The 24,036-nt window shown below is 55.2% G+C and overlaps 1 protein-coding gene across 2 annotated transcripts in view; it reads left to right on the plus strand.

Moving 5' to 3' along the window:
- The window catches only part of CARS1 (cysteinyl-tRNA synthetase 1), a 52,108-nt gene extending 31,844 nt beyond the window's left edge, over window positions 1–20,264 (plus strand). For both annotated transcript variants that reach the window (XM_061407344.1, XM_061407345.1), the window contains exons 11-23: window positions 8,506–8,618; window positions 8,999–9,127; window positions 9,402–9,531; window positions 9,610–9,713; window positions 10,008–10,105; window positions 10,292–10,481; window positions 10,835–10,903; window positions 11,190–11,271; window positions 16,344–16,424; window positions 16,934–17,001; window positions 19,078–19,137; window positions 19,466–19,549; window positions 20,000–20,264. In XM_061407344.1, the coding sequence (XP_061263328.1) occupies window positions 8,506–8,618; window positions 8,999–9,127; window positions 9,402–9,531; window positions 9,610–9,713; window positions 10,008–10,105; window positions 10,292–10,481; window positions 10,835–10,903; window positions 11,190–11,271; window positions 16,344–16,424; window positions 16,934–17,001; window positions 19,078–19,137; window positions 19,466–19,549; window positions 20,000–20,134 (1,343 nt within the window). In that variant the 3' untranslated portion in view covers window positions 20,135–20,264. The remainder of the gene's footprint in view (window positions 1–8,505; window positions 8,619–8,998; window positions 9,128–9,401; window positions 9,532–9,609; window positions 9,714–10,007; window positions 10,106–10,291; window positions 10,482–10,834; window positions 10,904–11,189; window positions 11,272–16,343; window positions 16,425–16,933; window positions 17,002–19,077; window positions 19,138–19,465; window positions 19,550–19,999) is intronic.
- The last annotated feature ends 3,772 nt before the right edge of the window (window positions 20,265–24,036 follow it).

Raw genomic sequence — 24,036 nt, forward strand, 5'->3', positions numbered from 1 at the left:
AGTAAGCCAGGCTTTCTTCCTGCAAACTTATCATATGCAAAAGTTTAGGTGATTTGCATCATCTTCTGGCCCGGAGGCCTGTTAACATTTTAAGAAACTTATTTTTTTCTAAGGTAATTATTCTAAAGTCAGGCGCCACCCTCCAAAAGCATTAGATAAAGTTGCATTCTTATAGGGCAAAGGTGTGGTGGGCTATGACAAGAAAAAGAATTAACTCAAGGGTCCCAGGTTACAAACATTAAAGCTACTACTTACACCAATTATATTAATAGATACACTGCCAGGGACACAGCAGGTAAGGGACATGGAGACTTAGCAGCAAACATTGGCCCAACAAGTGAAAAACCCTTCACCAATACAATTTCTAATCAATCTTTTAACTGCTCAAAGGAATCTGTATTCAGACAGCTTAGAACATCTCATGCCTCTCACAGTTGGGAGGCTCTGAACAATCACATGTGGTGGGAAAAACCTATTCAGGCAGGCTAGAGGACTTCCAAAGGAGTTTGTAGGTTGAAACACTGTCACACCCAGGAATTATTAACTGGAGCTGTAAGTTAACTCTTTTTTCAGAGAGAGGTAGTGGGGGACAGCCCCCCGTAAAGTCAGAGGTGTAGGTGAGAGCACAAAGCAGAAAGTAGGCAGACTCTGGTTTTGGGCGCAGATGCTCGAGAATTTCCAGGGGGACTCCTGAGGCTTGATCCTGCCTTTGTGTATGCCGAGCCTCCTTCCTCATGACCTTTGCCAGGGGTGGAGCTCCTGCTCCCGGCATCTCCCCCTTTTTTATTTCTTAAAACAGCCAGATGCAGCTCAGTTGTGAGCTTCTGAATGTTCTGCCAAAGAATCCTGACAATACAAGGAAGAATGCTCATGAGAAGATTAGACAGAATGTTTTTTCCAGAAATAAAGTTAGAGAAGGTGTGAAAAAAGTCATTAGCTGTTCCAGCAGCCATAAAATCCAGTCGAGAGTGTTCCAGGGTCTGTATTTGATTATGAAGTTTCCCTCAGTCCAGGCCAATGTCAGAGCTGTTCCAAACACCTGAGATATGATTTTTGATTTTTTCCCATTCATAATCTGTCTCGTTTACCTTTAAAGATGTCACACATATCCACCGGTAATCAGCGTGGCAAGACAGAGCCATTTTCACTTTTAAAGCCTGTAATCAGTCCCAGTATGCATTATTGCCTCTTATAAGGCATCTACTCTCATCTCTAATTTCCTATCTATAGCTTCCTGTGTTGCTAGAGTTAGAGAAACATTTTTAGACATGGTATCAACATATTGGGCAGTATGCACTTGTTGAGTCAGTGATATTGCTGTCACAGTAACAGAAGCAATTGTGGTTATTAAAGCTGCTATTCCCAGGATAAGCAAGCCCACAAACCATCACGATCGCATTAAATCCTGTAGTTGTTGTAATACAGCAAGACCAAAATTAACATATCAATAAGTGGTTACATCATAAGATAAGGTGGATGTTGTTACACTACAAAGGAGCAAACATTATACTGAGGGTTTAAACAAGACAAGAGCATGCATTGTTCACAAGTCACTACATTGGGTCCACCAGTGAAAGTCACATGTACATTAAGTTTTCCAGAATCGTTGGTAAAGAGAAAAACAGAAGGAGAGGGTAGACAAGCCAAAACAGAATAAGTAGAATTATTTTCTGGTTGGAGTTCGCGCTGCAGCAGCCTCGTCAGTCTCGCCGGGATCTCGATGTTTATCTTGCCTCCCCTTCCGGCGGGCTCCTCTTTTGTGATCGAAGCAATGAGGGAAGCGGATGTCTGGGGGACTGCAACATGGTGAATCAGCCTGTCCCGGATCTAAATTGGAGAATCTGCATCCTGTGGAAAAATACAAGCACATCCTCGACCGCTAGTTAATAATGGGTCAAGACCCTTCCATTGTCCGGAGAGGAGGTCCTTCCATTTAACTAATGGTTTTGCATTCAATTGCTCGGGACACAAATGGCGAAGCATTGCCGTAGTTCTGGCTGAATCAGTATTTAAAATATTTATTACGAAAAGAGCGTGTTGCAAGATTTGATGGGGAAAACTATACTTAAACTCCCCTTCTTTAATTTTTTGAATTTGGATTTTTAATGTTTGATGTGCTCTTTTCACAATGGCTTGTCCCTGGAGATTATAAGGGATGCCTGTATTATGTTTAATTTGAAACTTTATACAAAATTCCTGAAAAGACTTAGAAGTAAAAGCAGGAGCATTGTCAGTTTTCGAAGCTTTTGGTAGGCTCAAATATGAAAAACAAGTAAAGAGATGCTGTATTACATCTTTAATTGCTTCCCCTGTACGAGCAGTTGCAATAATAACATGAGAAAAGGTATCTACAGTTACATGAACAAAGGACAGTTTTCCAAATGAAGAGACATGAGTTACATCCATTTGCCAGAGTACGTTAGGTTTGAGACCGCGAGGATTAACTCCCACAGGTAGACTATTATAAACAGTGGGGCAGTGTAAGTAAGAATGCACAATCTCTCGAGCAGTCTCTCTGGGAATTTGGAATTGATATCTTAAAGCGGTAGCGTATTGATGATGGAGTAAGTGAGAGGCTCTGGCCTCCTCAATCACAGTAGCCACTGTGTTTCTGGTTAACAAGTCAGCCAAATCATTAAAGGCATTTAAAGGGCCAGGCAGTCCGGAATGAGCCCGAATGTGTCCACTGACAAATATTTTATTTCTTTTCCAAATTTGTTGCTGTAATTTAGTTAACAGATCAAATATGGTAGTCTTATTTTCAGGCGAAACCACAGTTTCAATGTGTGGAAACAACCTGACAATATACTGAGAATAAAGGTTAAATTCCTCATCTGCAAACATAGCAAAGCCTCTACGACTGCTGTTATTTCAGCTCTTTGAGCTGAAGTTTTTTGTGTTTTTAAAACTTTTTGGTGATTTTTAGTAACTATGGAGGCTTTACCGTCTGTTGACCCATCAGTAAAAACTATTTGAGTGTTTGGAACAGGAGATTGTTTACGTCTGACAGGGAAAATAACTGGATGTCTGGATATAAAATTTAGCAAAACATATGAAGGTAAATGATCCAAAAATTTGACCAAAATAGTTTTTTATAGCAATCTGTCAATTTTTAAACATTAGAAGAGCATCAGGTTGTTCCTTATTATATGGAATTACAATTTCTGATGGCTCTTTACCAAATAATTCAATGCTCCGCTTTTTTCCTTTGATATCAAAATAGCTATCAATCCTGGATAAGAGGCCACTACTTTTTTAGTTTGAGCGGGAAGATGGACCCACTGTAGGGGGCCATCTTGCCATAAAACCAGTTTTTTGTCTGGTTACCCCAATTACCCCTATGGGGGTTTTATGGCAAAGGAATTGTCAAGCAGTTGTCAATTTAATTTTTAAATTTTTAAAATTTACATTTGAACAACATAAATTTAGAGATATGTTAATTTAGGTCTAATGTTTAGGTCTCGGTATAAATTTAAATAATAAATGTATAACCTCCTTATCTCATTTTGGTATACAGATATATCTAAATGCAAAATGTATTTATATTTGTATTTTTATATGGCAACAAGTATAAACTTATTGACATAATCAATGTACTTGAGTTAATCTTTATAATTAATACATTAATTAATATATATTACAGCAATACAACACGTACACAGCTAATACCAACCAACACAAACCAATGTACTGCAATAATACATGTCACACATATATAATATAATTATACAGTATATAGAACATGCATCATCACAGCACATCCATCCATACCAATTAATATCAGCCACACACACATTATATTACTGCAATATACATTTAATTATACAGTATGTATATAATATGCATATATAGTATACATATTAATGTATATACAAATTAAGTACAGATCTATAAATAGAATTAGGTATACCTTTATTATGTTTTATTTATACCTATACCTAATTAGGCAAACTGTAATTAGGCAAATATATTTATATTATGTATTTATAATAATATATAAAGTATCATTAATTGTACCGCCTGTTGATAACTAAGAAATTGAGAAAACCCTTCTCTGAGTATCTCCTATTTGAGACAGCACGTCCCTCCCCCATAGGGTAAAGGGGAGCGTAGGAACTACATAGGGTTGGAAAGTTCCACAGGTATCCTCAAACTGCCAATCTAACATTTTTGAACTTTTAACTACTGTGGGGGCTTGAGGGCAAATGAAACAAAATTTGACCCCTGAAATCTATCAGGGCAACTTGCCAATCATCACTATTTTGTAAAAGACTTGTAGTTGATCCTTATTGAATGGAATTACTATATTTGCTACTTCTTTTCTAAAAAGTTCCACACTTCTTTTTTCCTCCTTTTATAATTAATTGTGCCACCAAGCTGGGATAAGATAAAACTGTTTTTCTTGGGGTCACTGGTAGATGGAACCAATGGGCCTTTTTGTCACAATCACCCTGTAGGTGTATGTTTTGGGGCAAGAATAATTTAATCTCATCTTTTGGTAATATTAATCCTAATTAACTGATCATTTAAAGTCTCATCTACTTAAACAAGAGCCAACTCTGTCTCATTAGTCAACTTTCTCTTAGAACTGGAATTAGGATCACTTTTTAAACAATCAAACAAAGGCTTTAAATCTACAGTAGTCAGTTTTAAATGTGGGCGTATCCAATTAATGTCCCCTAATAATTTTTAGAAATCATTTAAAGTTATTAAACAATCTCTCCACAGCTTCAAAGGGGCATTATCAGTTTTCAAAACTTTTGGCAGACCTAAACATGAGAAGCAAGTAAAGAGGTGTTGCACAACATCTTTATAAGCTTCTCCAATTATCGTTTTGTAACGTAAATCTGGTCTATAGCTTTTTAGATGACAAACAACCATCTAATCTTTGCTTGAATACTTCCAACAACGGGGAACTCACCACTCTTCAAGGTTTTAAACTCTCCCTCACCTTTTTCTCTACAGCATTCCCACCCCGCATACCACTTTCTCTAATGCCACCAACTCATTTTCAGTAGTATGTGTTGGCCAGGAGCTGGGTCAGTCTTTCCCAGAAATGTTAAGAGACGTCTGTTCCTGTGTCTAATAGCCCTGACATTTTACTTTCTTGAATTAAAAGATCTTTTAAAGGCCTTGGAGCTGTAATTTCCTGCACCCAAAAACTAGATTACTAGATCCAAATCCTCTGGGGCCCCTAGCTTGAGAAGTCAAGGTTTTTCTTGTCTGATGTAAGGTAAAAGCAAAAACTGTTATTCTCTGACCTTTATTAATTTGCACAGTTTTAGTAGGCGGTGAGATCAAAACCTTTAATTTCTCAATATAATCAGAATCTACTACCCCATGCACCACCGAAATTCCTTGAAAAGAAAGCGAACTACACCCTAGCACAAGTCCTACAAGGCCCTCAGACAGGGGGCCAGCCACTCCCGATGGAATTGGAGCAACCAGCATGTTAGGGGTTAATACTGTTGCTAAATCCCCTTACCGTTCTGCTTGGTCATAAGAGAAACACTTTTTATTTGTAGAATCCTTTTCTATTACGATTATTTTTCTTTCCTTTTTTCTTTTTTTCACTTTTTTCTTTTTATTTTTCTCCTTTTTTTTTTTTATGCTTGGTTGAGGCCCCCCTGAGGGGTTTTTCTGCAAGGAGCAGGCTCTGTATATTGTGTATTCTTGAAAAGCTCCTTAGTTTAAAAGAAAATTTTTTTTTATCTTTTTCAGCCTTAGGCAGTGGTCTGGGAGGCTTTGGATGTAAACTGGGGAATTCCTAGGCCCTGGGAGGTGCAAGCGGAAGGTGGGGTAGTCGCCTTAAATCAGAAATTGTTGGATAAATTTTTAAAGGTTTGTGTAGAGGGGAAGGGGGCTCACCAGGGCGCCCGGCCGCAGCGTCCTGTAAGCCCTCTCACTCCTCGGGAGGTAGAGCACAGTCTCCCTCCTTTTCTTCGTCAATGGCAGAAAATATGATCTGCACAGAAGGTGGAGACCCACCACCATCCACCGCTATAGCCTCTCCCATAGGCTATCCCACAGCCTCATGACAAGGGTCCAGAACATTTTTAATCATATTTATAGGATAAGTTTTTAATTGTTTTTTTTTTTTGCTTTTGTTTTTTTTACCTTCACCCAAGTATCTAAATTAAGAATACCCTCTTCTGGAAACCAAGGACACTATTCTTATACAAATGAAAAAAATGATTGAATGGTAGATTTTTTTAACTTTGATTCCTCTCTTAATAACTGCAAAATTACTCCTATAAAGAGCTGTCTTTCATTTGATTCAGTGTTTGATTTCGGTGTTGACCATCTGGTGATGTCCATGTATAGAGTCTTCTCTTGTGTTGTTGGAAGAGGGTGTTTGCTATGACCAGTGCATTTTCTTGGCAAAACTCTATTAGCCTTTGCCCTGCTTCATTCCGTATTCCAAGGCCAAATTTGCCTGTTACCCCAGGTGTTTCTTGACTTCCTACTTTTGCATTCCAGTCCCCTATAATGAAAAGGACATCTTTTTTGGGTGTTAGTTCTACAAGGTCTTGTAGGTTTTCACAGAACCGTTCAACTTCAGCTTCTTCAGCGTTACTGGTTGGGGCATAGACTTGGATTACTGTGATATTGAATGGTTTGCCTTGGAAATGAACAGAGATCATTCTGTCGTTTTTGAGACTGCACCCAAGTACTGCATTTCGGACTCTTTTGTTGACCATGATGGCTACTCCATTTCTTCTAAGGGATTCTTGCCCACAGTAGTAGATATAATGGTCATCTGAGTTAAATTCACCCATTCAGTCCATTTACTTCGCTGATTGCTAAAATGTCGGTGTTCACTCTTGCCGTCTCCTGTCTGACCACTTCCAATTTGCCTTGATTCATGGCCCTAACATCCCAGGTTCCTATGCAATATTGCTCTTTACAGCTTCGGACCTTGCTTCCGTCACCAGTCACATACAAAACTGGGTGTTGTTTTTGCTTTGGCTCCATCCCTTCATTTTTTCTAGAGTTATTTCTCTAGAAATAACTGATCTCCAGTAACATATTGGGCACCTACCGAGCTGGGGAGGTCATCTTTCAGTGTCCTATCTTTTTGCCTTTTCATATGGTTCCTGGGGTTCTCAAGGCAAGAATACTGAAGTGGTTTGCCATTCCCTTCTCCAGTGGGCCACGTGTTTTAAAGACACAACAGATGACACAGAAACGTGGAGAGAAGATCCAGTGGCATGTCAGGCTTGGCCGCTGCGTGGGGTGGGGTTGTCGGGCAGACAAGTCAGACCACAGGGCACATGTGGGACCAGAAGTGACCCTGGAGTGGGGCAGAGGGAGGCTGGAGCACAGAGCTGGTGTCACGAGGCCAGGACACTGGGGACACGTGAAGGCTGGGGGAGGAGCGTGTGGGACAGAAGAGCCTGTTAGAAGCCTTCAGAGTTAAGTTTATAAAGTTGGAAACACTCGTGGCCACGTGTGTTATAACGAAGAACGTAAAGCCCCAGTGTGCGTTATCTGTCCTGGGAAGGGTGGGCAGAGAGGGTCGGCGCTCCAGGTCAGGTCACGCGTCTGAGAAACTGCCGACGCCGGGGTGATGTGATCACGGTGAGAACATGCGTGCGGCCCATAGGGGCACGTGTCCCGCTCGGTGGGCGCCTGGGCTCCCCTTCCATGGATGAAAACCCCACAGACCCGCACGTCAGGACAGCAGGGTGCCCGCAGTTGTCGCGTAGTTCTCGTCCCGGCGCGTCCGCCTGTGGAGTGTCCCAGGGGCTCTGTGTTTAGCGCCCGGCGCCCGGCGCCACCCCTTGGTCCAGAGGGGCCTCCGTCCAGCTCTTTTCTTAGCCGCTGACACGCTGCCTCCCAGGCTCCTCCTGCCGTGGCTGCGTTTGCAGCCTGGACATGAGAGTCCGTGTCACTCCTGTCCTGGAGTTTTCCACCAGGGACCTGGAAGACCCTCTCGGGCCGGAGTGCCTCAGCCAGCACAGCCCCGATCCCCAGGGGCACGCTCTACGTGCAGGCTGGGCTCAGGGCGGGTGTTATGTTCACAGCAGCTGCTGTGCCCATGTGGGCTGGGGGCTCTCCTGTGGGTGGGTTCCCTTCTGGGGGGACCGGCGGGGGTCCCGACTTGCAGCCTCCAGGCCCAGCGCGCTGTGCAGAGTGGCCCGGCTCACACCTCCCAGAATCCGGCCCAGAGGCCACCGATGTTAGTACAGGAGCCTGCCCACTCGAGCCGGCGTCCCCGAGGCAGGCACGCGGGAACAGCCCCTCACCCCTGCACCCGAGGCAGGCCCTCGAGAGCAGCCCCTCACACCTGTCCCTGAGGCAGGCCCGCGGGAACAGCCCCTCACATCTGCACCCAAGGCAGGCCTGCGGGAACAGCCCCTCACACCTGCAGTCCGCTCCATCATCATCCTGATGCAGGGGCTGCGGGGGTGGGGGGCAGTGGGGTGCAGGGGTGGGGGTCCAATAAACACATAACCCACACATCCCTGGGCTGAGATGATCCCACGCTCCCCACGTCCGCAGGCGACCTGAGCGTCTCTGCAGAGCGCCTGAGTGAGAAGCGGTCCCCCAATGACTTTGCGCTCTGGAAGGCCTCCAAGCCCGGGGAGCCGTCCTGGCCCTGCCCCTGGGGCAAGGTGAGTGTGGCTGGGGCAGGGGGGGAACGCATCCCTGCAAGGCCCACCCCCCATGGGGTCATCACCTTCCCCCTGTGGCCGGTGGGATGGGACTGGAGCACCTCGGAGCCCTGCATCCCAACCATCTCTCACCTGAGCTGTTGGGGGTGTCCGCCCTCTAATGTTACCTGTGACGACGGTCCTGGTGGCGCGAGCCACGGGCCAGGGGTGTCGGAGCAGGGGCCCGGCAGCGACACGGCCTCGGCCTTCACGGGGTTCGCCGTTCCCTGCGGTCTTTCCGCGTGTGGGACTCGACCCCCTGCTCCCGCGGAGCTTGGTTTCTGGGGGTCGCGGCCACGGAGGCCAGGCGGGGCGCTCCCTCACTGAGTGTGGGTCCCCAGGGGCGCCCCGGATGGCACATCGAGTGCTCGGCCATGGCGGGCACCCTCCTGGGAGCCTCGATGGACATCCACGGAGGGGGCTTCGACCTCCGCTTCCCCCACCACGACAACGAGCTGGCGCAGTCAGAGGTAGGGGCCTTGGCCGCTGTCTGGGCGGGTGGGTGGGCAGGGGGTGCGCGGCGAGTGCTCTCCAGCAGAGCCTGGCCTCCGAGTCAGGGGAGTGTGAATCGGATTGTTTGGTCTGATTCGCACATGAGCAGCCTGGCCTTCGCAGCGCAGGCCTGGACCCACCCGTCCTCACTTCCTGCCAGGGCCCTGCCCAGCACAGGGTCCCCCCTCTGAGGGCCCTGGGCCTGCGGAGGTGCCCTGAGCCCCGCCCCGCCCCTCCCGCCCGTGTGTGCAGGCCTACTTTGAGAACGACTGCTGGGTCAGGTACTTCCTGCACACAGGCCACCTGACCATCGCGGGCTGCAAGATGTCCAAGTCGCTCAAGAACTTCATCACCATTAAAGACGCCCTGAAGAAGCACTCAGGTAAGGAGCCCCCAGCGCCCCTGTCCGCGCGGGTGCCGCCGGCTGGGGCGGAGCCTCAGGCTGCCCTTCTGCCCGCAGCCCGCCAGCTGCGCCTGGCCTTCCTCATGCACTCGTGGAAGGACACGCTGGACTACTCGGCCAACACCATGGAGTCGGCGCTGCAGTACGAGAGGCTCCTCAACGTAGGTCCCGCCCCACGCCCCCCGGCCTCGCGAGGGCCTCGCTCCTCCTGGACAGAAGGGGATGTGGGTGCTGAGCTGGGGGGCGGCTGAGCCGCTTTGCCGGTGCGCCCCATCTCACCTACATGGGCACCTGTCGGCCACCCCAAGGGACCCCAAAGCCGAGATGGGACTCTGGTCCCACAGAGAAACCTTTTGGTCCCCTTCCTGCCCACTGCTGTGTGCGGGGCTGGGTGGTGCCCAGAGCAGCTCAGGCTCTTTTCAGAAATTCTCCTGAACGGGGTTTTCTAACTTCAGGAGTTTTTCTTAAACGTGAAAGACCTCCTCCGAGCCCCCGTGGAGGTGGCCGCTCAGTTTGAGAAGTGGGAGGACGAGGAAACGGAGCTGAACAAGAGGTGAGGCTGCACCTTCTCCCTGGGCCTGCACGGTCCCCCATCGTGCCCACTGACGGGGGGTGAGGGGGCAGCTGGTGACTCCGTCCCCGCTGTCCGTGCGGAACCGCGCTCAGAACCATCACGCTGCGGGCCGCCCCAGGCAGAGCTGTCCGGCTGACGGTGCCCCGCCTTCCTCTTCCTGCTCAGTTTTTACAAGAAGAAGGCCGCGGTTCACCAGGCGCTCTGTGACAACATCGACACGCGCACAGTCCTGGAGGAGATGCGGGCTCTGGTCGGCCAGTGCAACCTCTACATGGCGGCCCGCAAGGCCGCCCGGAGGAGGCCCCACCGCGTCCTGCTGGAGAGCATCGCCCACTACCTCACACACATGCTGAAGGTGAGCGGCCCGCGCCGGCTTTCGTCCCTCTTGTCTGGGGTTTGACGAGCAGAAGTACTTGCCAGCAGTCCCCAATGCCTTGTTCAGCATGCTCTCTCCCTGCTGATGAGTCCTGGGGGTCCCTGCAGGGGGCTCTGTGGTCCAGTGGCCTTGGCTGGGGGCCAGAGGGGTTGTGGGAACCGGACCCGTCCTGCAGCGGTGGGCGGACACCTCAGCCTGGGTCTCAGTCTCTAACTGCCCCGCCACCACCCGCGCCGGGTAGGGCCTGGGGCACCGCCGCCCACGCATCGCAGATGCGGTCCCTGCCTGCCGTCTCTCAGCCACGTGTCCTGCACGCTTGCTTCTTTCCCTAGATCTTCGGGGCCATAGAAGGGGAAAGCTCACTGGGTTTCCCCATCGGAGGAGCTGGAACCAGCCTCAATGTGAGTAAAGCCCTCCCGGGCCAGGACTCCCTGCTGCCCCTGCCCCCAGGACCGCGTTCCCTCCTGGATGTCTGAGACCAGGCTTCTATGAACCCCAGGCTCAGGCCACTGGGGGGGACCCTCTTACTGTCCTGCCTGTGCCGCCATGCGGGCGCCCCCACGCCTGTGGCCCCGTGTTGGACAGGCTCGCACATCTGTTGGCAGCCCCGCCCTGAGGCGCGTGTGCCGGGCTCTGACCTTCACAAACAGGGCGCTGGTCACAGCAACCCAAACGTTCTCTCTGCAGCTGGAGTCCACGGTCATGCCCTACCTGCAGGTGCTGTCGGAGTTCCGGGAAGGGGTGCGGCGGATCGCCCGTGAGCACAGAGGTGCGGTGTGCCTGGCGGGGCTCCGTGGCCTGGGGCGTCCGCAGGCTGAGGACTGGAGGGGTCCTGTCCTTGGCCGCAGAGGCCCGTGGTGACTGCACAGCGTCTCCTGGGGCGGCTCTGGAGTCTGCTCCGGCTTTGCTGTCTGCACCCTGCCTGCCCCTCGTGCTCGCCCGAGAGCCTGAGGATGGGGGGTTGCAAACATGTCCTCTCGGGCGGCTCTGAGCGGTTGTCAGACGGGCAGCTAACCGCGTCAGAAAGGCAGTCCGCTTCCCCCTCTGCTGGTCTGGACTCACGGCGACCAGCAGGGCTGACCTGAGCCTGCAGTGGGCAGCGAAGCCCCGGGCTGTGCAGGCGAGGAGGGGCGAGGCTGCAGCTGCAGGTGTGGCGAGCGGTCCTGAGACGGCCACTGCGGGGCGTGCTCCTTCCCGCCTGGAGCTGGGCTCAGAGCTTGGCACCTGCAAGGCCGAGAGGTGCCCCAGGGACGTCGCCTGCCGGCCCACGTCCAGGATGCCCATTCTCCTTGCTGGCCTCCCTGGCGGCCACGTAGCTGCATCCTTCCAGGAGGCCTGCTGGCCCCTGGCCGCCCTTGCTCTGTGCACAGGCTCCCCCACCCCACCTGGAGCAGGTCCGCCCAGTGCCCTGCACCCAGCCCACTGCTGCCCCAGACTCGTGGGCCGCTCCTCCAGCTTGGACTCTCCGGGTGGAAGCCTTGGCTTCACTCCTGCCACCGTGGCGGTGGCGGGGCTGGAAGCTTCCATCGCCACCTGTGAGCTTCTCCCCTCCCTGGAGGCCAGCTCCCCCTCTGTGCTCCTCTTTTAGGGTCGTGTGAGTTGTTCTCAGAAATTTGTTGCATACATTTAAGAGTCGGTTTATTGAATTCCTCGGAAATATCCAACTGGGGTTTTCCCTTAAAAAAATAGTTTATTGAGGTGAAATTCACATGACGTAAAAGCGGCCACACTGAGGTACCGTTCAGGCTCCCAGGGCCTTCCTGGCCCGTGCAGCGCCGCCGCCTTCCGGCCCCCAAACGTCCCCGCCCTCCAGAGGTGCTCCCCTCCCCCAGCTTCCGGCTGCCGCCAGCCTGCCCTCTGTCTCGGGGTTGTCCCGTTGCGGGCATGTTCCGTAAACGGATCACGCAGCAGAGGAGATGGTCGGATGGCATCGCCGCCTCAGTGAACGTGAGTCTGAGCCAACCCTGGGAGGTGGTGAGGGACAGAGAAGCCTGACGTGCTGCGCCCGTGGGTCGCAGAGTGGGATGCGTCGTGACAGCTGAACAGCAAGAACCGCTGCGTGTAACCTCGTTTGTTTGTTTGTTTTCCACGTTGTTCCCTGGGAAGTTCAGAGAGATGCCAGGGTCGGTAGACTCCCTGGGATGCTAACCCGGCGCTCCCGTCTCTTCAGTTCACTGTGTTCTCCCAGATTTCTCTTGAGTCTCATCCAGAGATAAAGATGGGGCTTTTCGCCAGCAGGGGCAGGGAGCAGACCCCTTCCAGCCTGTTCTTTGGCTGCTTTTGTCTGGCTTTTCAGCAGAATGTTTTCGAGGTTAGCCACGCTGTGGCACGTGGCCGTGCCCCCTTCCTCTTTAAATCTGTGATTCTCCACTGCACGTGCGTGCCGCCTTCTGTCCATCTGTCAGCCCTGGGTGGACGGATGGACAGTGTGCACCTTTGGTGCACAGCACTGCTGTGAACACGTGTGTGTAAGTGTCAGCTTGGCTCCCTGTGATCAGGTGTTTTGGGTGCACGCCTAGGAGAGGAGTTGAGGGGCCTTTAGTAGTTCTGTGTCTAACGTCTGTGTAGTGAGTATACTGAAAAGTGCTCAGTTGTGTCTGACTCTGCGACCCCACGGACTGTAGCCTGCCAGGCTCCTCTGTCCATGGGATTCTCTGGGCAACAATACTGGAGTGGGTTGTCATTCCCTTCTCCAGGGGATCTTCCCGACCCAGGGATCGAACCCGGGTCTCCTGCATTCAGTTCAGTCAATTCAGCTCAGTCGTGTCCAACTCTGCGACCCCATGAATCCCAGCACGCCAGGCCTCCCTGTCTATCACCAACTCCCGGAGTTCACCCAGACTCACGTCCATCGAATCAGTGATGCCATCCAGCCATCTCATCCTCTGTCGTCCCCTTCTCCTCTTGCCCCCAATCCCTCCCAGCATCAGAATCTTTTCCAATGAGTCAACTCTTAGCATGAGGTGGCCAAAGTACTGGAGTTTCAGCTTTAGCATCATTCCTTCCAAAGAAATCCCAGGGCTGATCTCCTTCAGAATGGACTGGTTGGATCTCCTTGCAGTCCAAGGGACTCTCAAGAGTCTTCTCCAACACCACAGTTCAAAAGCATCAATTCTTTGGTACTCAGCCTTCTTCACAGTCCAACTCTCACATCCATACATGACCACAGGAAAAACCATAGCCTTGACTAGACGGACCTTTGTTGTCAAAGTAATGTCTCTGCTTTTCAATATGCTATCTTGGTTGGTCATAACCTTTCTTCCAAGGAGTAAGCATCTTTTAATTTCATGGCTGCAGTCACCATCTACAGTGATTCTGGAGCCCAAAAAAATAAAGTCTGACACTGTTTCCACTGTTTCCCCATCTATTTCCCATGAAGTGATGGGACCAGATGCCATGATCTTCGTTTTCTGAATGTTGAGCTGTAAGCCAACTTTTTCACTCTCCACTTTCATTTTCATCAAGAGGCTTTTGAGTTCCTCTTCACTTTCTGCCATAAGGGTGGTGTCATCTGCATATCTGAGGTTATTGATATTTCTCCCGGCAATCTTGATTCCAGCTTGTGCTTCTTCCAGCCCAGCGTTTCTCATGATGTACTCTGCATAGAAGTTAAATAAGCAGGGTGACAATATACAGCCTTGGCGTACTCCTTTTCCTATTTGGAACCAGTCTGTTGTTCCATGTCCAGTTCTAACTGTTGCTTCCTGACCTGCATATAGGTTTCTCAAGAGGCAGGTCAGGTGGTCTGGTATTCCCATCTCTTTCAGAATTTTCCACAGTTTATTGTGATCCACACAGTCAAAGGCTTTGGCATAGTCAATAAAGCAGAAATAGATGTATTTCTGGAACTCGTGCTTTTTCGATGATCCAGCAGATGTTGGCAATCTGATCTCCGGTTCCTCTGCCTTTTCTAAAACCAGCTTGAACATCTGGAAGTTCATGGTTCACATATTGCTGAAGCCTGGCTTGGAGAATTTTGAGCATTACTTTACTAGCGTGTGAGATGAGTGCAATTGTGCGGTAGTTTGAGCATTCTTTGGCATTGCCTTTCTTTGGGACTGGAATGAAAACTGACCTTTTCCAGTCCTGTGGCCACTGCTGAGTTTTCCAAATTTGCTGGCATATTGAGTGCAGCACTTTCACAGCATCATCTTTCAGGATTTGAAATAGCTCAACTGGAATTCCATCACCTCCACTAGCTTTGTTCATAGTGATGCTTCCTAAGGCCCACTTGACTTCACATTCCAGGATGTCTGGCTCTAGGTCAGTGATCACACCATCGTGATTATCTGGGTCGTGAAGCTCTTTTTTGTACAGTTCTTCTGTGTATTCTTACCACCTCTTCTTAATATCTTCTGCTTCTGTTAGGTCCATACCATTTCTGTCCTTTATCGTGCCCATCTTTGCATGAAATGTCCCCTTGGTATCTCTGATTTTCTTGAAGAGATCTCTAGTCTTTCCCATTCTGTTGTTTTCTTCTATTTCTTTGCATTGATCGCTGAGGAAGGCTTTCTTATCTCTTCTTGCTATTCTTTGGAACTCTGCATTCAGATGCTTTTATCTTTTCTTTTGTCCTTTGCTTTTTGCTTCTCTTCTTTTCACAGCTATTTGTAAGGCCTCCCCAGATAGCCATTTTGCTTTTTTTGCATTTCTTTTCCATGGGGATGGTCTTGATCCCTGTCAAGACCATTACCCGTAGGGATAGGTCAGAGCTGCAGAGAGGGATGTGGAGGGCCTGTGGGCCCGGGTCTGCCCACAGCTGAACCTGCCGTGCCCCGGGGCCGGGGTCTCGGGCCAGAGGGTCTCAAGAGCAGCTCTTGGCGTCGGTAGGATATGGGTTTAGCTGGGGTGAATTTTTAGCCCTTACAAGGGCAGCTTGTAAGCAAGCCCTTCACACCTGGTGCAGACAGGCTGGCCTCTTCCCCCCAGCTGCGTCCTCCCTGGTCAGGGCGCTTCCTGCGGACGGGGCCTGGCTGGCGTTGGCACTTCGGGGCCATTACAGGGCTCTCACAGGGTCCCCCTGCTCCTGGGCCAGGAAGGGAGTGAGCCAGGGGTTGCTCGTGTTGCTTGTAGGATGAACAGAGAGACTAACGTGTGGGTTAGGATTGTCCGGACGTGAGGGGCCTGTCGAGGCCTTCCCAGGGCCTCCCAGGAAGTGTGCTTGCCCTGCCTGCTCTGCTGCTCTGAGTCTTTCTTACCTCCTGGGGGTCCTTCAAGCTGGGCTCTAGGTGGCCCCCTCCCTTGGGTGGGGTGGGCCCGGCCAGGAGAGCTGGTGCTCAAGGCAGAGTCAGGCCAGGGGGCCCTTTCCTGTCCCTTGCTCAGCCAGGATCTCTGGGTGAGAGGCGCAGGCAGCCGTGGGGGTCACCCCCACCTGCAGGCGCACGTCGGTTCCTGGAGAGCCCCGCCTCCACTCCCGCCTTTCTGGGTCCTGCCCGCAGGTCCCTGGGCCTGGCGTGCCGGCTGCTGTGAGCCGACAGCAGGGAGCTGGTCCGGGGCTGGTCGTGACCTCGGGGCTTGGAACAAGCCCCTGGTCCCGGGTGGAGAGACGCGGCTGCCTCTCCCAGGATCGCTGCGCCCTGGCCATGGGGCTCAGTGTTCCCAGGGGCCCCTCTGTGCAGCGGAGCCCTGGTCTCCCCGGGCCTGCTGTCACGCCGGGCTGTCCCCACGCAGGGTCTTCGGGGCCAGGCTATGTGCCCGCCACTCAACAGGGCCCCGAGCTGTGCCTGCTCTGCGCTCAGCGGTGACTGTGGTGTCCGTTTCGGCTTCGCCTGCCTCCACTGCCAGCGGGCAGTGCCCGGGCATTCCTACGCCCGAGGACTGAGCCGTGTCCTCTGCCCACAGTGCCTGAGGTCCTCCAGCTGAGCGACGCCCTGCGGGACGACGTCCTGCCCGAGCTGGGGGTGCGGCTGGAAGACCACGAAGGTGGGTCCTCTGGCTGTGATGTGGGCGCCGGGTGGGGGCTGCCAGGTGCGGCTGGCTCTCAAGAGGGGAGCTGCTGGGATGGGTCCGAGGGCACCGCGCCTCTTACAGGGTCCGCAGGGCCGGATCGTGCCTCTTGGACCTCACGCCAGCCCCTTCTGTCTGAAAGACGACATCTGGGGCTCTGCTCCTGTGGCCTGACTGCCCGGCACCCCAATTCTGCAGGGACCTGTCCCTCGGGAGGCAGCCTGTGTCGTGTGGATCGTCAGCGAGTTTCACAGCTTGTCTTTTGACTTGGCTGGGGTTTGGGCTTCACAGAAAATGATGGGGTTTTAAACCCTCAGGAGAAAGTCTCACTGTGATGCCTGGCTCTTCAGGCCCCAGCAGCACAGTTAACGTGTGGTCTCTGGGAGCAGTAACGGGGGTTTCCCTGCTGCCCTCTGGGGGCCCCGAGGGCAGGAGCAGTGGGCACAGGGCTGGGCTCGGGACTCCCACGGCCATTTGCCTTTCAGGTCTGCCCACCGTGGTCAAGCTGGTGGACAGAGACGCCTTACTGAGAGAGAGAGAAGACAAGAAAAGGGTGAGTGAGGCCGCAGGGGCCGGGCTGGCCGTGTGCTGGCGCGATGACCACGGGCGTGTGTGCACTGCACACGGAGGGGTCAGTGTTTCCAGTCTTACTAAGCCCCGGTGTTTGTAAACGTTGAAAGGGAGGACGAACAAGCTAGGCAACCACTTGGCAATTAAACAACAACAGAATCAGCTCCTAACGAAGAGCGCGGAGCGTGAGGGAAGGTCCGTTGCTTCTGGTGACCTGCAGACGTGTGGTCCCACCTGCCGGTCACCTGAAGTGTCACCCCGGCCTGGGAGTGAGCGTGTGCCCCTCCATCCTCCCCGTCCCCGGGGTGAGCGTGTCCCCCTCCATCCTCCCCGTCCCCGGGGTGAGCGTGTCCCCCTCCATCCTCCCTGTCCACGGGGTGAGCGTGTCCCCCTCCATCCTCCCTTGTCCCCGGGGATGAGCGTGTCCCCCTCCATCCTCCCCATCCACGAGGGTGAGCGTGTCTCACCTCCATCCTCTCTGTCCCCTGGGGGTGAACTCACCTCCATCCTCCCCGTCCCCTGGGGGTGAACTCACCTCCATTCTCCCCGTCCCTGGGGTGAGCGTGTCTCACCTCCATCCTCCCCGTCCCCAGGGTGAGCGTGTCTCACTCTCTATCCTCCCCGTCCCCGGGGTTGAGCATGTCTCACCTCCATCCTCCCCGTCCCCGGGGATAAGCATGTCACTTCCATCCTCCCTGTCCCCAGGGGTGAACATGTATCACCTCCATTCTCCCCATCCCCGGGGTGAGCGTGTCTCACTCTCCATCCTCCCTGTCCACGGTGGTGTGCTTGTCTCACTCTCCATCTTCCCCGTCCCCGGGGGTGAGCGTGTCTCACCTCCATCCTTCCCGTCCCCAGGGGTGAGCACCTCACCTCCATCCTCCCCGTCCACGGGGCTGAGCGTGTCTCACCTCCATCCTCCCCGTCCCTGGGGGTGAGCGTGTCTCACCTCCGTCCTCCCTGTCCCCCGGGGGTGAGCGTGTCTCACCTCCGTCCTCCCCGTCCATGGGGCTGAGCGTGTCTCACTCTCCATCCTTCCCGTCCCCGGGGGTGAACGTGTCTCACTCTCCATCGTCCCCGTCCCCAGGGTGAACGTGTCTCACTCTCCATCCTCCCCGTCCCCGGGGTGAGCGTGTCTCACTCTCCATCCTCCCCGTCCCCGGGGGTGAACGTGTCTCACTCTCCGTCCTCCCCGTCCCCGGGGTGAGTGTGTCTCACCTCCATCCTCCCCGTCCCCAGGCTGAGCGTGTCTCACTCTCCATCCTCCCTGTCCCCGGGGTGAGCGTGTCCCCCTCCATCCTCCCCGTCCCCGGGGTGAGTGTGTCTCACTCTCCATCCTCCCCGTCCCCGGGGTGAGCGTGTCTCACCTCCATCCTCCCCGTCCCCGGGGGTGAGCGTGTTGTCACAGCTCCCTCCGCCCCAGCACGCGTCCTTGTCACACATCAGACCCCCTAGACCTCTGGGAGCAGGATTGCTCCGTGAATCAGGACCGACCCTGCTCTCGGGGACTCAGTGTCCTGCAGAGAAATGGGACGGAGCTGGTGCCCTTCGGCAGCTCTGGGCACAGCTCATGGGCTGGGCCCACGGGGCTGTAGGAGGAAGCCGCTGTCGACCTGCATTTGGGGGCCAGGAGGAGCCTCCGCAGGTGTCCGGGAGGGGCGTGGTGAGGCAGCAGGGCTGCCTGTGCCCCGGGGCGCCGTCGTGGACGCCAGGAGGGGTGTACACGGTGGGGGACTCGGCAGACCCATGGTGGGCTCCAGGCCGCTCTGTGCGGGCATGGAGCCCAGCACCCAGGCCGCCCTCCCGCCCCCGGGTGGCGCCGCCCAGGGGGCTCTCCGGGCCATCCCTGGTCCCACCGCATGGCCGGGCAGGCCTCTGCTCCCTCCTTCATTGTGGTCGTGCTGAGGGTGACCTCACGTGTGGTGCCCACTCCCTGCCCTGTGTCCACAGCGGGCCGGGCAGGGGGCAGCAGCAGGGGGGAGCAGGGGGCTTGTCCCATTTCCCTCCCCCTCGAGCGGGGCTGGGGCGGCTCAGCTCACGGGAGTCTGCTGTCCCACAGGCGGAAGAGGAGAAAAGGAAGAAGAAAGAGGAGGCTACCAGGAAGAGACAGGAGCAGGAGGTAGCATCTGCCTGTGAGGGGGGCTTCCGGCAGGAAGGCACTTTGACCCCCACTCTGCCGTCTGTGTCTCTCACAGCCTAGCTGCCCCCCACCTCTGTCCCCCACATCCACGTGGTGCCCCAGGGAGGCGGCGGCTGCGGGCTGGCGCCTGCCACCCTGACCCTGCCGTGTGCCCCGCACCCCTCTGTCCTACAGAAAACCTCCACTTTCCGCCTTTAACTCCCTCTGCCTGGGTGTCGCCTCGGTCTTTCTGTCGCTCCCTGAACTTGGGGGCTGGCGTGGGGCCCCCCTCTGGGCTCGGAGCAGTGACCCCACGTGTGTGTTCCAGGCAGCAAAGCTGGCCAAGATGAAGATCCCACCCAGTGAGATGTTCTTATCGGAAAGCGACAAATACTCCAAGTTCGACGAAAATGTAAGAGGAGGCTATTTTTTCTTTTCAGGATGTTGTTAGACCATGAAACGGGGATGGCAGGGGTTTGAACTTGGCTAAGGAGTGTCTCTGCCCAGGAAGACGGGCTCGCGTGGGCTGTTAGGTCCAGCCTGTGTGCAGGGCTGCTCTCTGTCAGCGCGGGGCTGGTTAAGGGGTTTGCAGAGCCTGTCCCCGCAGATGGTCCGAAGGGCATGGCACAGCCGTGCCCCCGGCCAGGGCTTCCCCAGTGGGGCCTCCCGAGACCCTCCGGCCCGCTGTGCTTTTAAGCTCACACGAGCAAGGAGGCCGCCGACCCACCTGGGTGCCATGCCTCTCAGCCCGGGGCAGGAGGGTGCTCCCCAGAGGCCCCAGCGCCGCGGATCAGGGTGCTGGGTGCAGAGTGTGGTGTGGGGGCGGGGTGCCCGGGGTGACCGCCGTGCTCTCGCCCCCCAGGGTCTGCCCACGCACGACACCGAAGGCAAAGAGCTGAGCAAGGGGCAGGCCAAGAAGCTGCGGAAGCTGTTCGAGGCGCAGGAGAAGCTGCACTTAGAGTACCTGCAACTGGTTCAGAACGGGGGCCCCCCGTGACCCCCCCGGGACCCCGCCCGTGCTCCCGCCTGTTTACAGTGGCCCTTGGCCCCGAGTGAAGCGCTCTGTCCACAGAGGGCCGGGCCGCCTCCTGCTCTGAGTCGTCAGTAATAAAGTCTTCCCAACCGGGGGCTGGGCTCTGTCTGCCGTCAGCCTGCACGGTCAGCGCGCGCCGGGCCGGCGGGGCTGCTGGGTCAGCAGGTCACGACTCGGGGGCTCAGACCGCCGAGTGGCTTCAGCCAAGGACCGTCCCCCAGCACCCCCCACCCCGCCAGTACTGATGGCTATCAGCTAATCTCTGCTGTATGGGCGCATTGGGAGGCATTTGAGCAAGAGAAAGACGGGCTCAAACTGGCAGAGCCTGCGGCGCCGCACACAAAGCCTGCCCGGCCGGGCACTCGGGTCATGCTAGCTCAGCTCGCCGCCCTGTCTCCACCGCAATCCTGCGGGTGAGCGGGCGGCAGGGCCGGCTCAGCACCCCCAGGGTGACATTGGGGCCGCAGCGTTCCCGGGTCCCCGCCCGGGAGCATGTCCTCTCCACCCCCGTTCACGCGTTTTCACTCCCGGGGGAGGAGAATCCCCACTGAGCTCCACGGTGTGTCTCCAGCCTTGGTCGAGGCAGGGGCACCGAGGGGCCAGGTGGGCTCCGCGTGGACCATGGTGGGGTCCTCGGGGCCGGGCCGACGGGCTGCAGGTCGTCATCCTGTTCTCGTGTGGCAGTCGGTGGCGTGACCCGGCCCATGGTCGGGGGGTGTCGGCCATGCCCAGGGCTGGGCATGCTCACCCTGCACCCTGCCCACAGGAGCGCTGCTGGCAGAGCAGGTGGGAGCACGTGCCCTCCCGCCCTGGCTGCACTGGGGGGCCCAGCCCCGTGGGGGTGCAAGGGTAGGACCCCCAAGGACAGGCTCTGGGCATCGGTGTTGGTATGCATGCTAGGGCGCTTCACTTGTGTCTGACCACAACCCCCTGGGCTGTGGCCCCCCAGGCTCCTCTGTCCGTGGGATTCTCCCGGCAAGAATAGTGGAGTGGGTTGCCCACACAGCACATCCTGCAGGGGGTCTTCCCGACCCAGGGATTAATATGTTCAACGACAAAAAACATAAACACCAGTAAGAAAAAAAGGCCCAGAACAAAGTGAAACAAGCCCAGGCTAGTTACACGGTGCTGCCCCGCAAGCCGCCCCCACTCTCGGTGCCGACGCGACAGTGACCGTATCGTTGAGCCTGGCCCCGCCTGGCGGGTCTCGGTCAGGGCCCCCACTGGGTGCGCTCAGGGCGGGATCTGCGCTCTGGAGCCGGGGTGCTGGGTGGGGGCCCCAGGTCCATGGCCTGGGTGCTCCCCAGAGAGACACGCACCACGTGCCCTTGGGTGTCTTAACTTCAGAGGTCTCAGGGCGCCCCCCATTACCCTCCGAGGCGGGGGGCACGGCGAGGGCGGGGAAGAGGGCAGCAGCCGTTTAGGAAAGCGCCCCTTCACCCGGTTGCAGCAGCTCTGTGGGTCGGGGTGAGAACGCACCCCTCTGCTGCACGTCGTTGGGGGATGTTCCGAGGCCAGAGCAGGAGTCACGTGGGACCCCAACGCTGTGTCGCTGCGCAGAGCACCACGTGGCTGTCACCCCCGCGAGGTGCGGGGACAGAGCTCCGAGGGAGAGGAGGTGTCCCGGAGGGAGGAAACAGCAGGCGCTCACCCTCGGCTTGTTGACACGGTGCTTCCCAGCCCTGCAGGCTGAGGGGCTGCCCTGGTGAACGTGAGCACCCAGACTGGTTCCGGCTCTGAGCGGCAGCCCCCTCCTGGGAGGAAACGTCCTGTAAGGAAGGAAGGCACGGGGCAGACCAGGAACCACACAGTGATGGGGGCTCTCCAGGACATCAGGCAGAGGGTCCCGCATGGTGAGATCCAGTGAGATGACCTCCTCAAGAGCCCGGAGGTGCAGAGCGCACCTGGTGGGCCCGGGGTGGGGGCTGGCTAGAAAGGGCAGCAGGAGGGGTCTTCATGGTGGCGGGCGGTCTGGACCCCTCACCCCTCGGCCGTGGTGGTGGCTGCAGGAGTCCACGCCCAAGGCCACGTGCCCCCAGGGCTGGTCTCCGGGCACTGATCGTGGGTGAGACGTAAGCACCAGGAAATCATGTGGAGGGCACAGGGACCCTTTTGCTGCAGCTTCCTGGAACCTCTTACTGTTTCAAAGTCAAAAGCCTCAGCAGTCTCCCCCAGCCCAGTCTGGGAAGACCTGGGCACTGAAAAGAAGGAGCCGTTGAAATCCGGCGTCCACACTTGCCCTCGAGGGCAAAGAAGACCAAGACGTCATACCTGTCACCGTGGGAGGGGACATCTGCCCCACAAACTTGGTTTTACTAAGTGGCAGGATTAAGCATCTCTGCCCCCATGGACACTGCGCTTCAGGGCCCCCAGTGGCTCCACCGAAAGGGACAGCAGGCCAGCGGACGGGACAGAAGCAGACGGGACAGAAGCGGACGGAACAGGGCGGTTGGAACAGGGCGGTTGGACAGCCTCTGTTCCCGGGCCCTGAGTGCGGCACTGACTCGGGCCAGGGCCATCGGTGGGCTCAGCTGAAAGTTGGGAGCTGACGGTTCTCAACGATGGTGGAGCGTCATCCCGCAGGTGGCTCAGAGGTGACAGGGACCAGGAAAGGTGTGCTCTGCCCGTCACCCTTTCCCGCATCTCTCAGTCTCCGCATCCCCTGAGAGGGACACCGGGGTCTGAGGGGTCCCCTGTGGGGGAGAGCCGGGCTAACCTGCACAGAAAGGTTTTTCCACTAAGAACATAGAGTCAGCACCGAGTGAAGCTTCCGGACCCGTGCCGCCCAGGCAGACCCTGGCTGGGACGTAGCTGAGGCTGGAGAGCGCACCGCCCCCAGTGCTCGGGTGAGGCCCCTGCCCCTGTTCGGGGGCCCCTCCTGGAGGCCTTACGTCCTGCTCACAGGCTGCACTGGGGAGCCAGGCACAGGCAGGCGGTGCCCACGGAGGCGGGGCCCGAGAAGTGCCAGCACCACCCCCAGCGTGTGGGCCTTGATGGTGCCGAGCAAACCTGCCGCAGAGATGTCCGGGGACATTCACGTGTGGACTGGGTGTGGCGTGACTAAGGGGTTCTCGGTTCTGTCCGTGCAATCGTGCGGGCTGTGTCTTCGTGTCTTAGTTTAGGGCAGCGCGGTGTGAGGTCCCTCATGGAGTCACCTTTGGCCGAAACAGCAGATGAAGCCAATCAAGCACGCGCTCGTCACATCAGAGCCACCGGCGTCTGTCCCTAGGTCATCCTCTCTACCTTCCCGTGTGCGAGACTCTTCACGATCTGATATTCTTTGTAACATGCCACCAGGGAATCCTCTCGTCTTTATTTTATTTATTTGCTTATCTTTTTGGCTATGGCCGCACAGCATGCAGAGTCTTAGTTCCCTGACCAAGGACTGAACCCACGGCCCCTGCATTGGAAGCATGGAGTCTTCAGCACTGGACTGCCAGGGAGGTCCTTCACCCTCTTGTCTTTAGTGGAGACCATGAGCCCTTTGCCAGCTGCAAAGGACGGTGGGGAGTAGGGACTGGCCCCGGCCAGGGTGCCTGCAGAAGGTGTGGGACCCAGGAGGCTCCCCACCCCACCGCAGCCTGGTCAGCAGAGTCCTCGCTGTCCGCTTTGCGTTTGGCCTTTGTACCCTCACAAGCCACAGCAGAACCTTTTGGAACAAGATGGGGTGAAAAACTTTTTTTAACTTGGAAAGTATCAATTCACTAGTAAAATTTTGTTTCTTTCATGTGTGTGTATGAAACCTCTTTCCAGCTTTAAGAGCCAGAGTTGTCTTCCTGGATGGGTGTGTGCTCATCTGCTTCGGTCACGTCCGACTCTGCGACCCTACGGACCACAGCCCGTAGTCGCCTCTGTCCATAGGATTC

The sequence above is a fragment of the Bos javanicus genome, chromosome 29 (assembly GCF_032452875.1).
Source record: "Bos javanicus breed banteng chromosome 29, ARS-OSU_banteng_1.0, whole genome shotgun sequence".
NCBI lineage: Eukaryota > Metazoa > Chordata > Mammalia > Artiodactyla > Bovidae > Bos > Bos javanicus.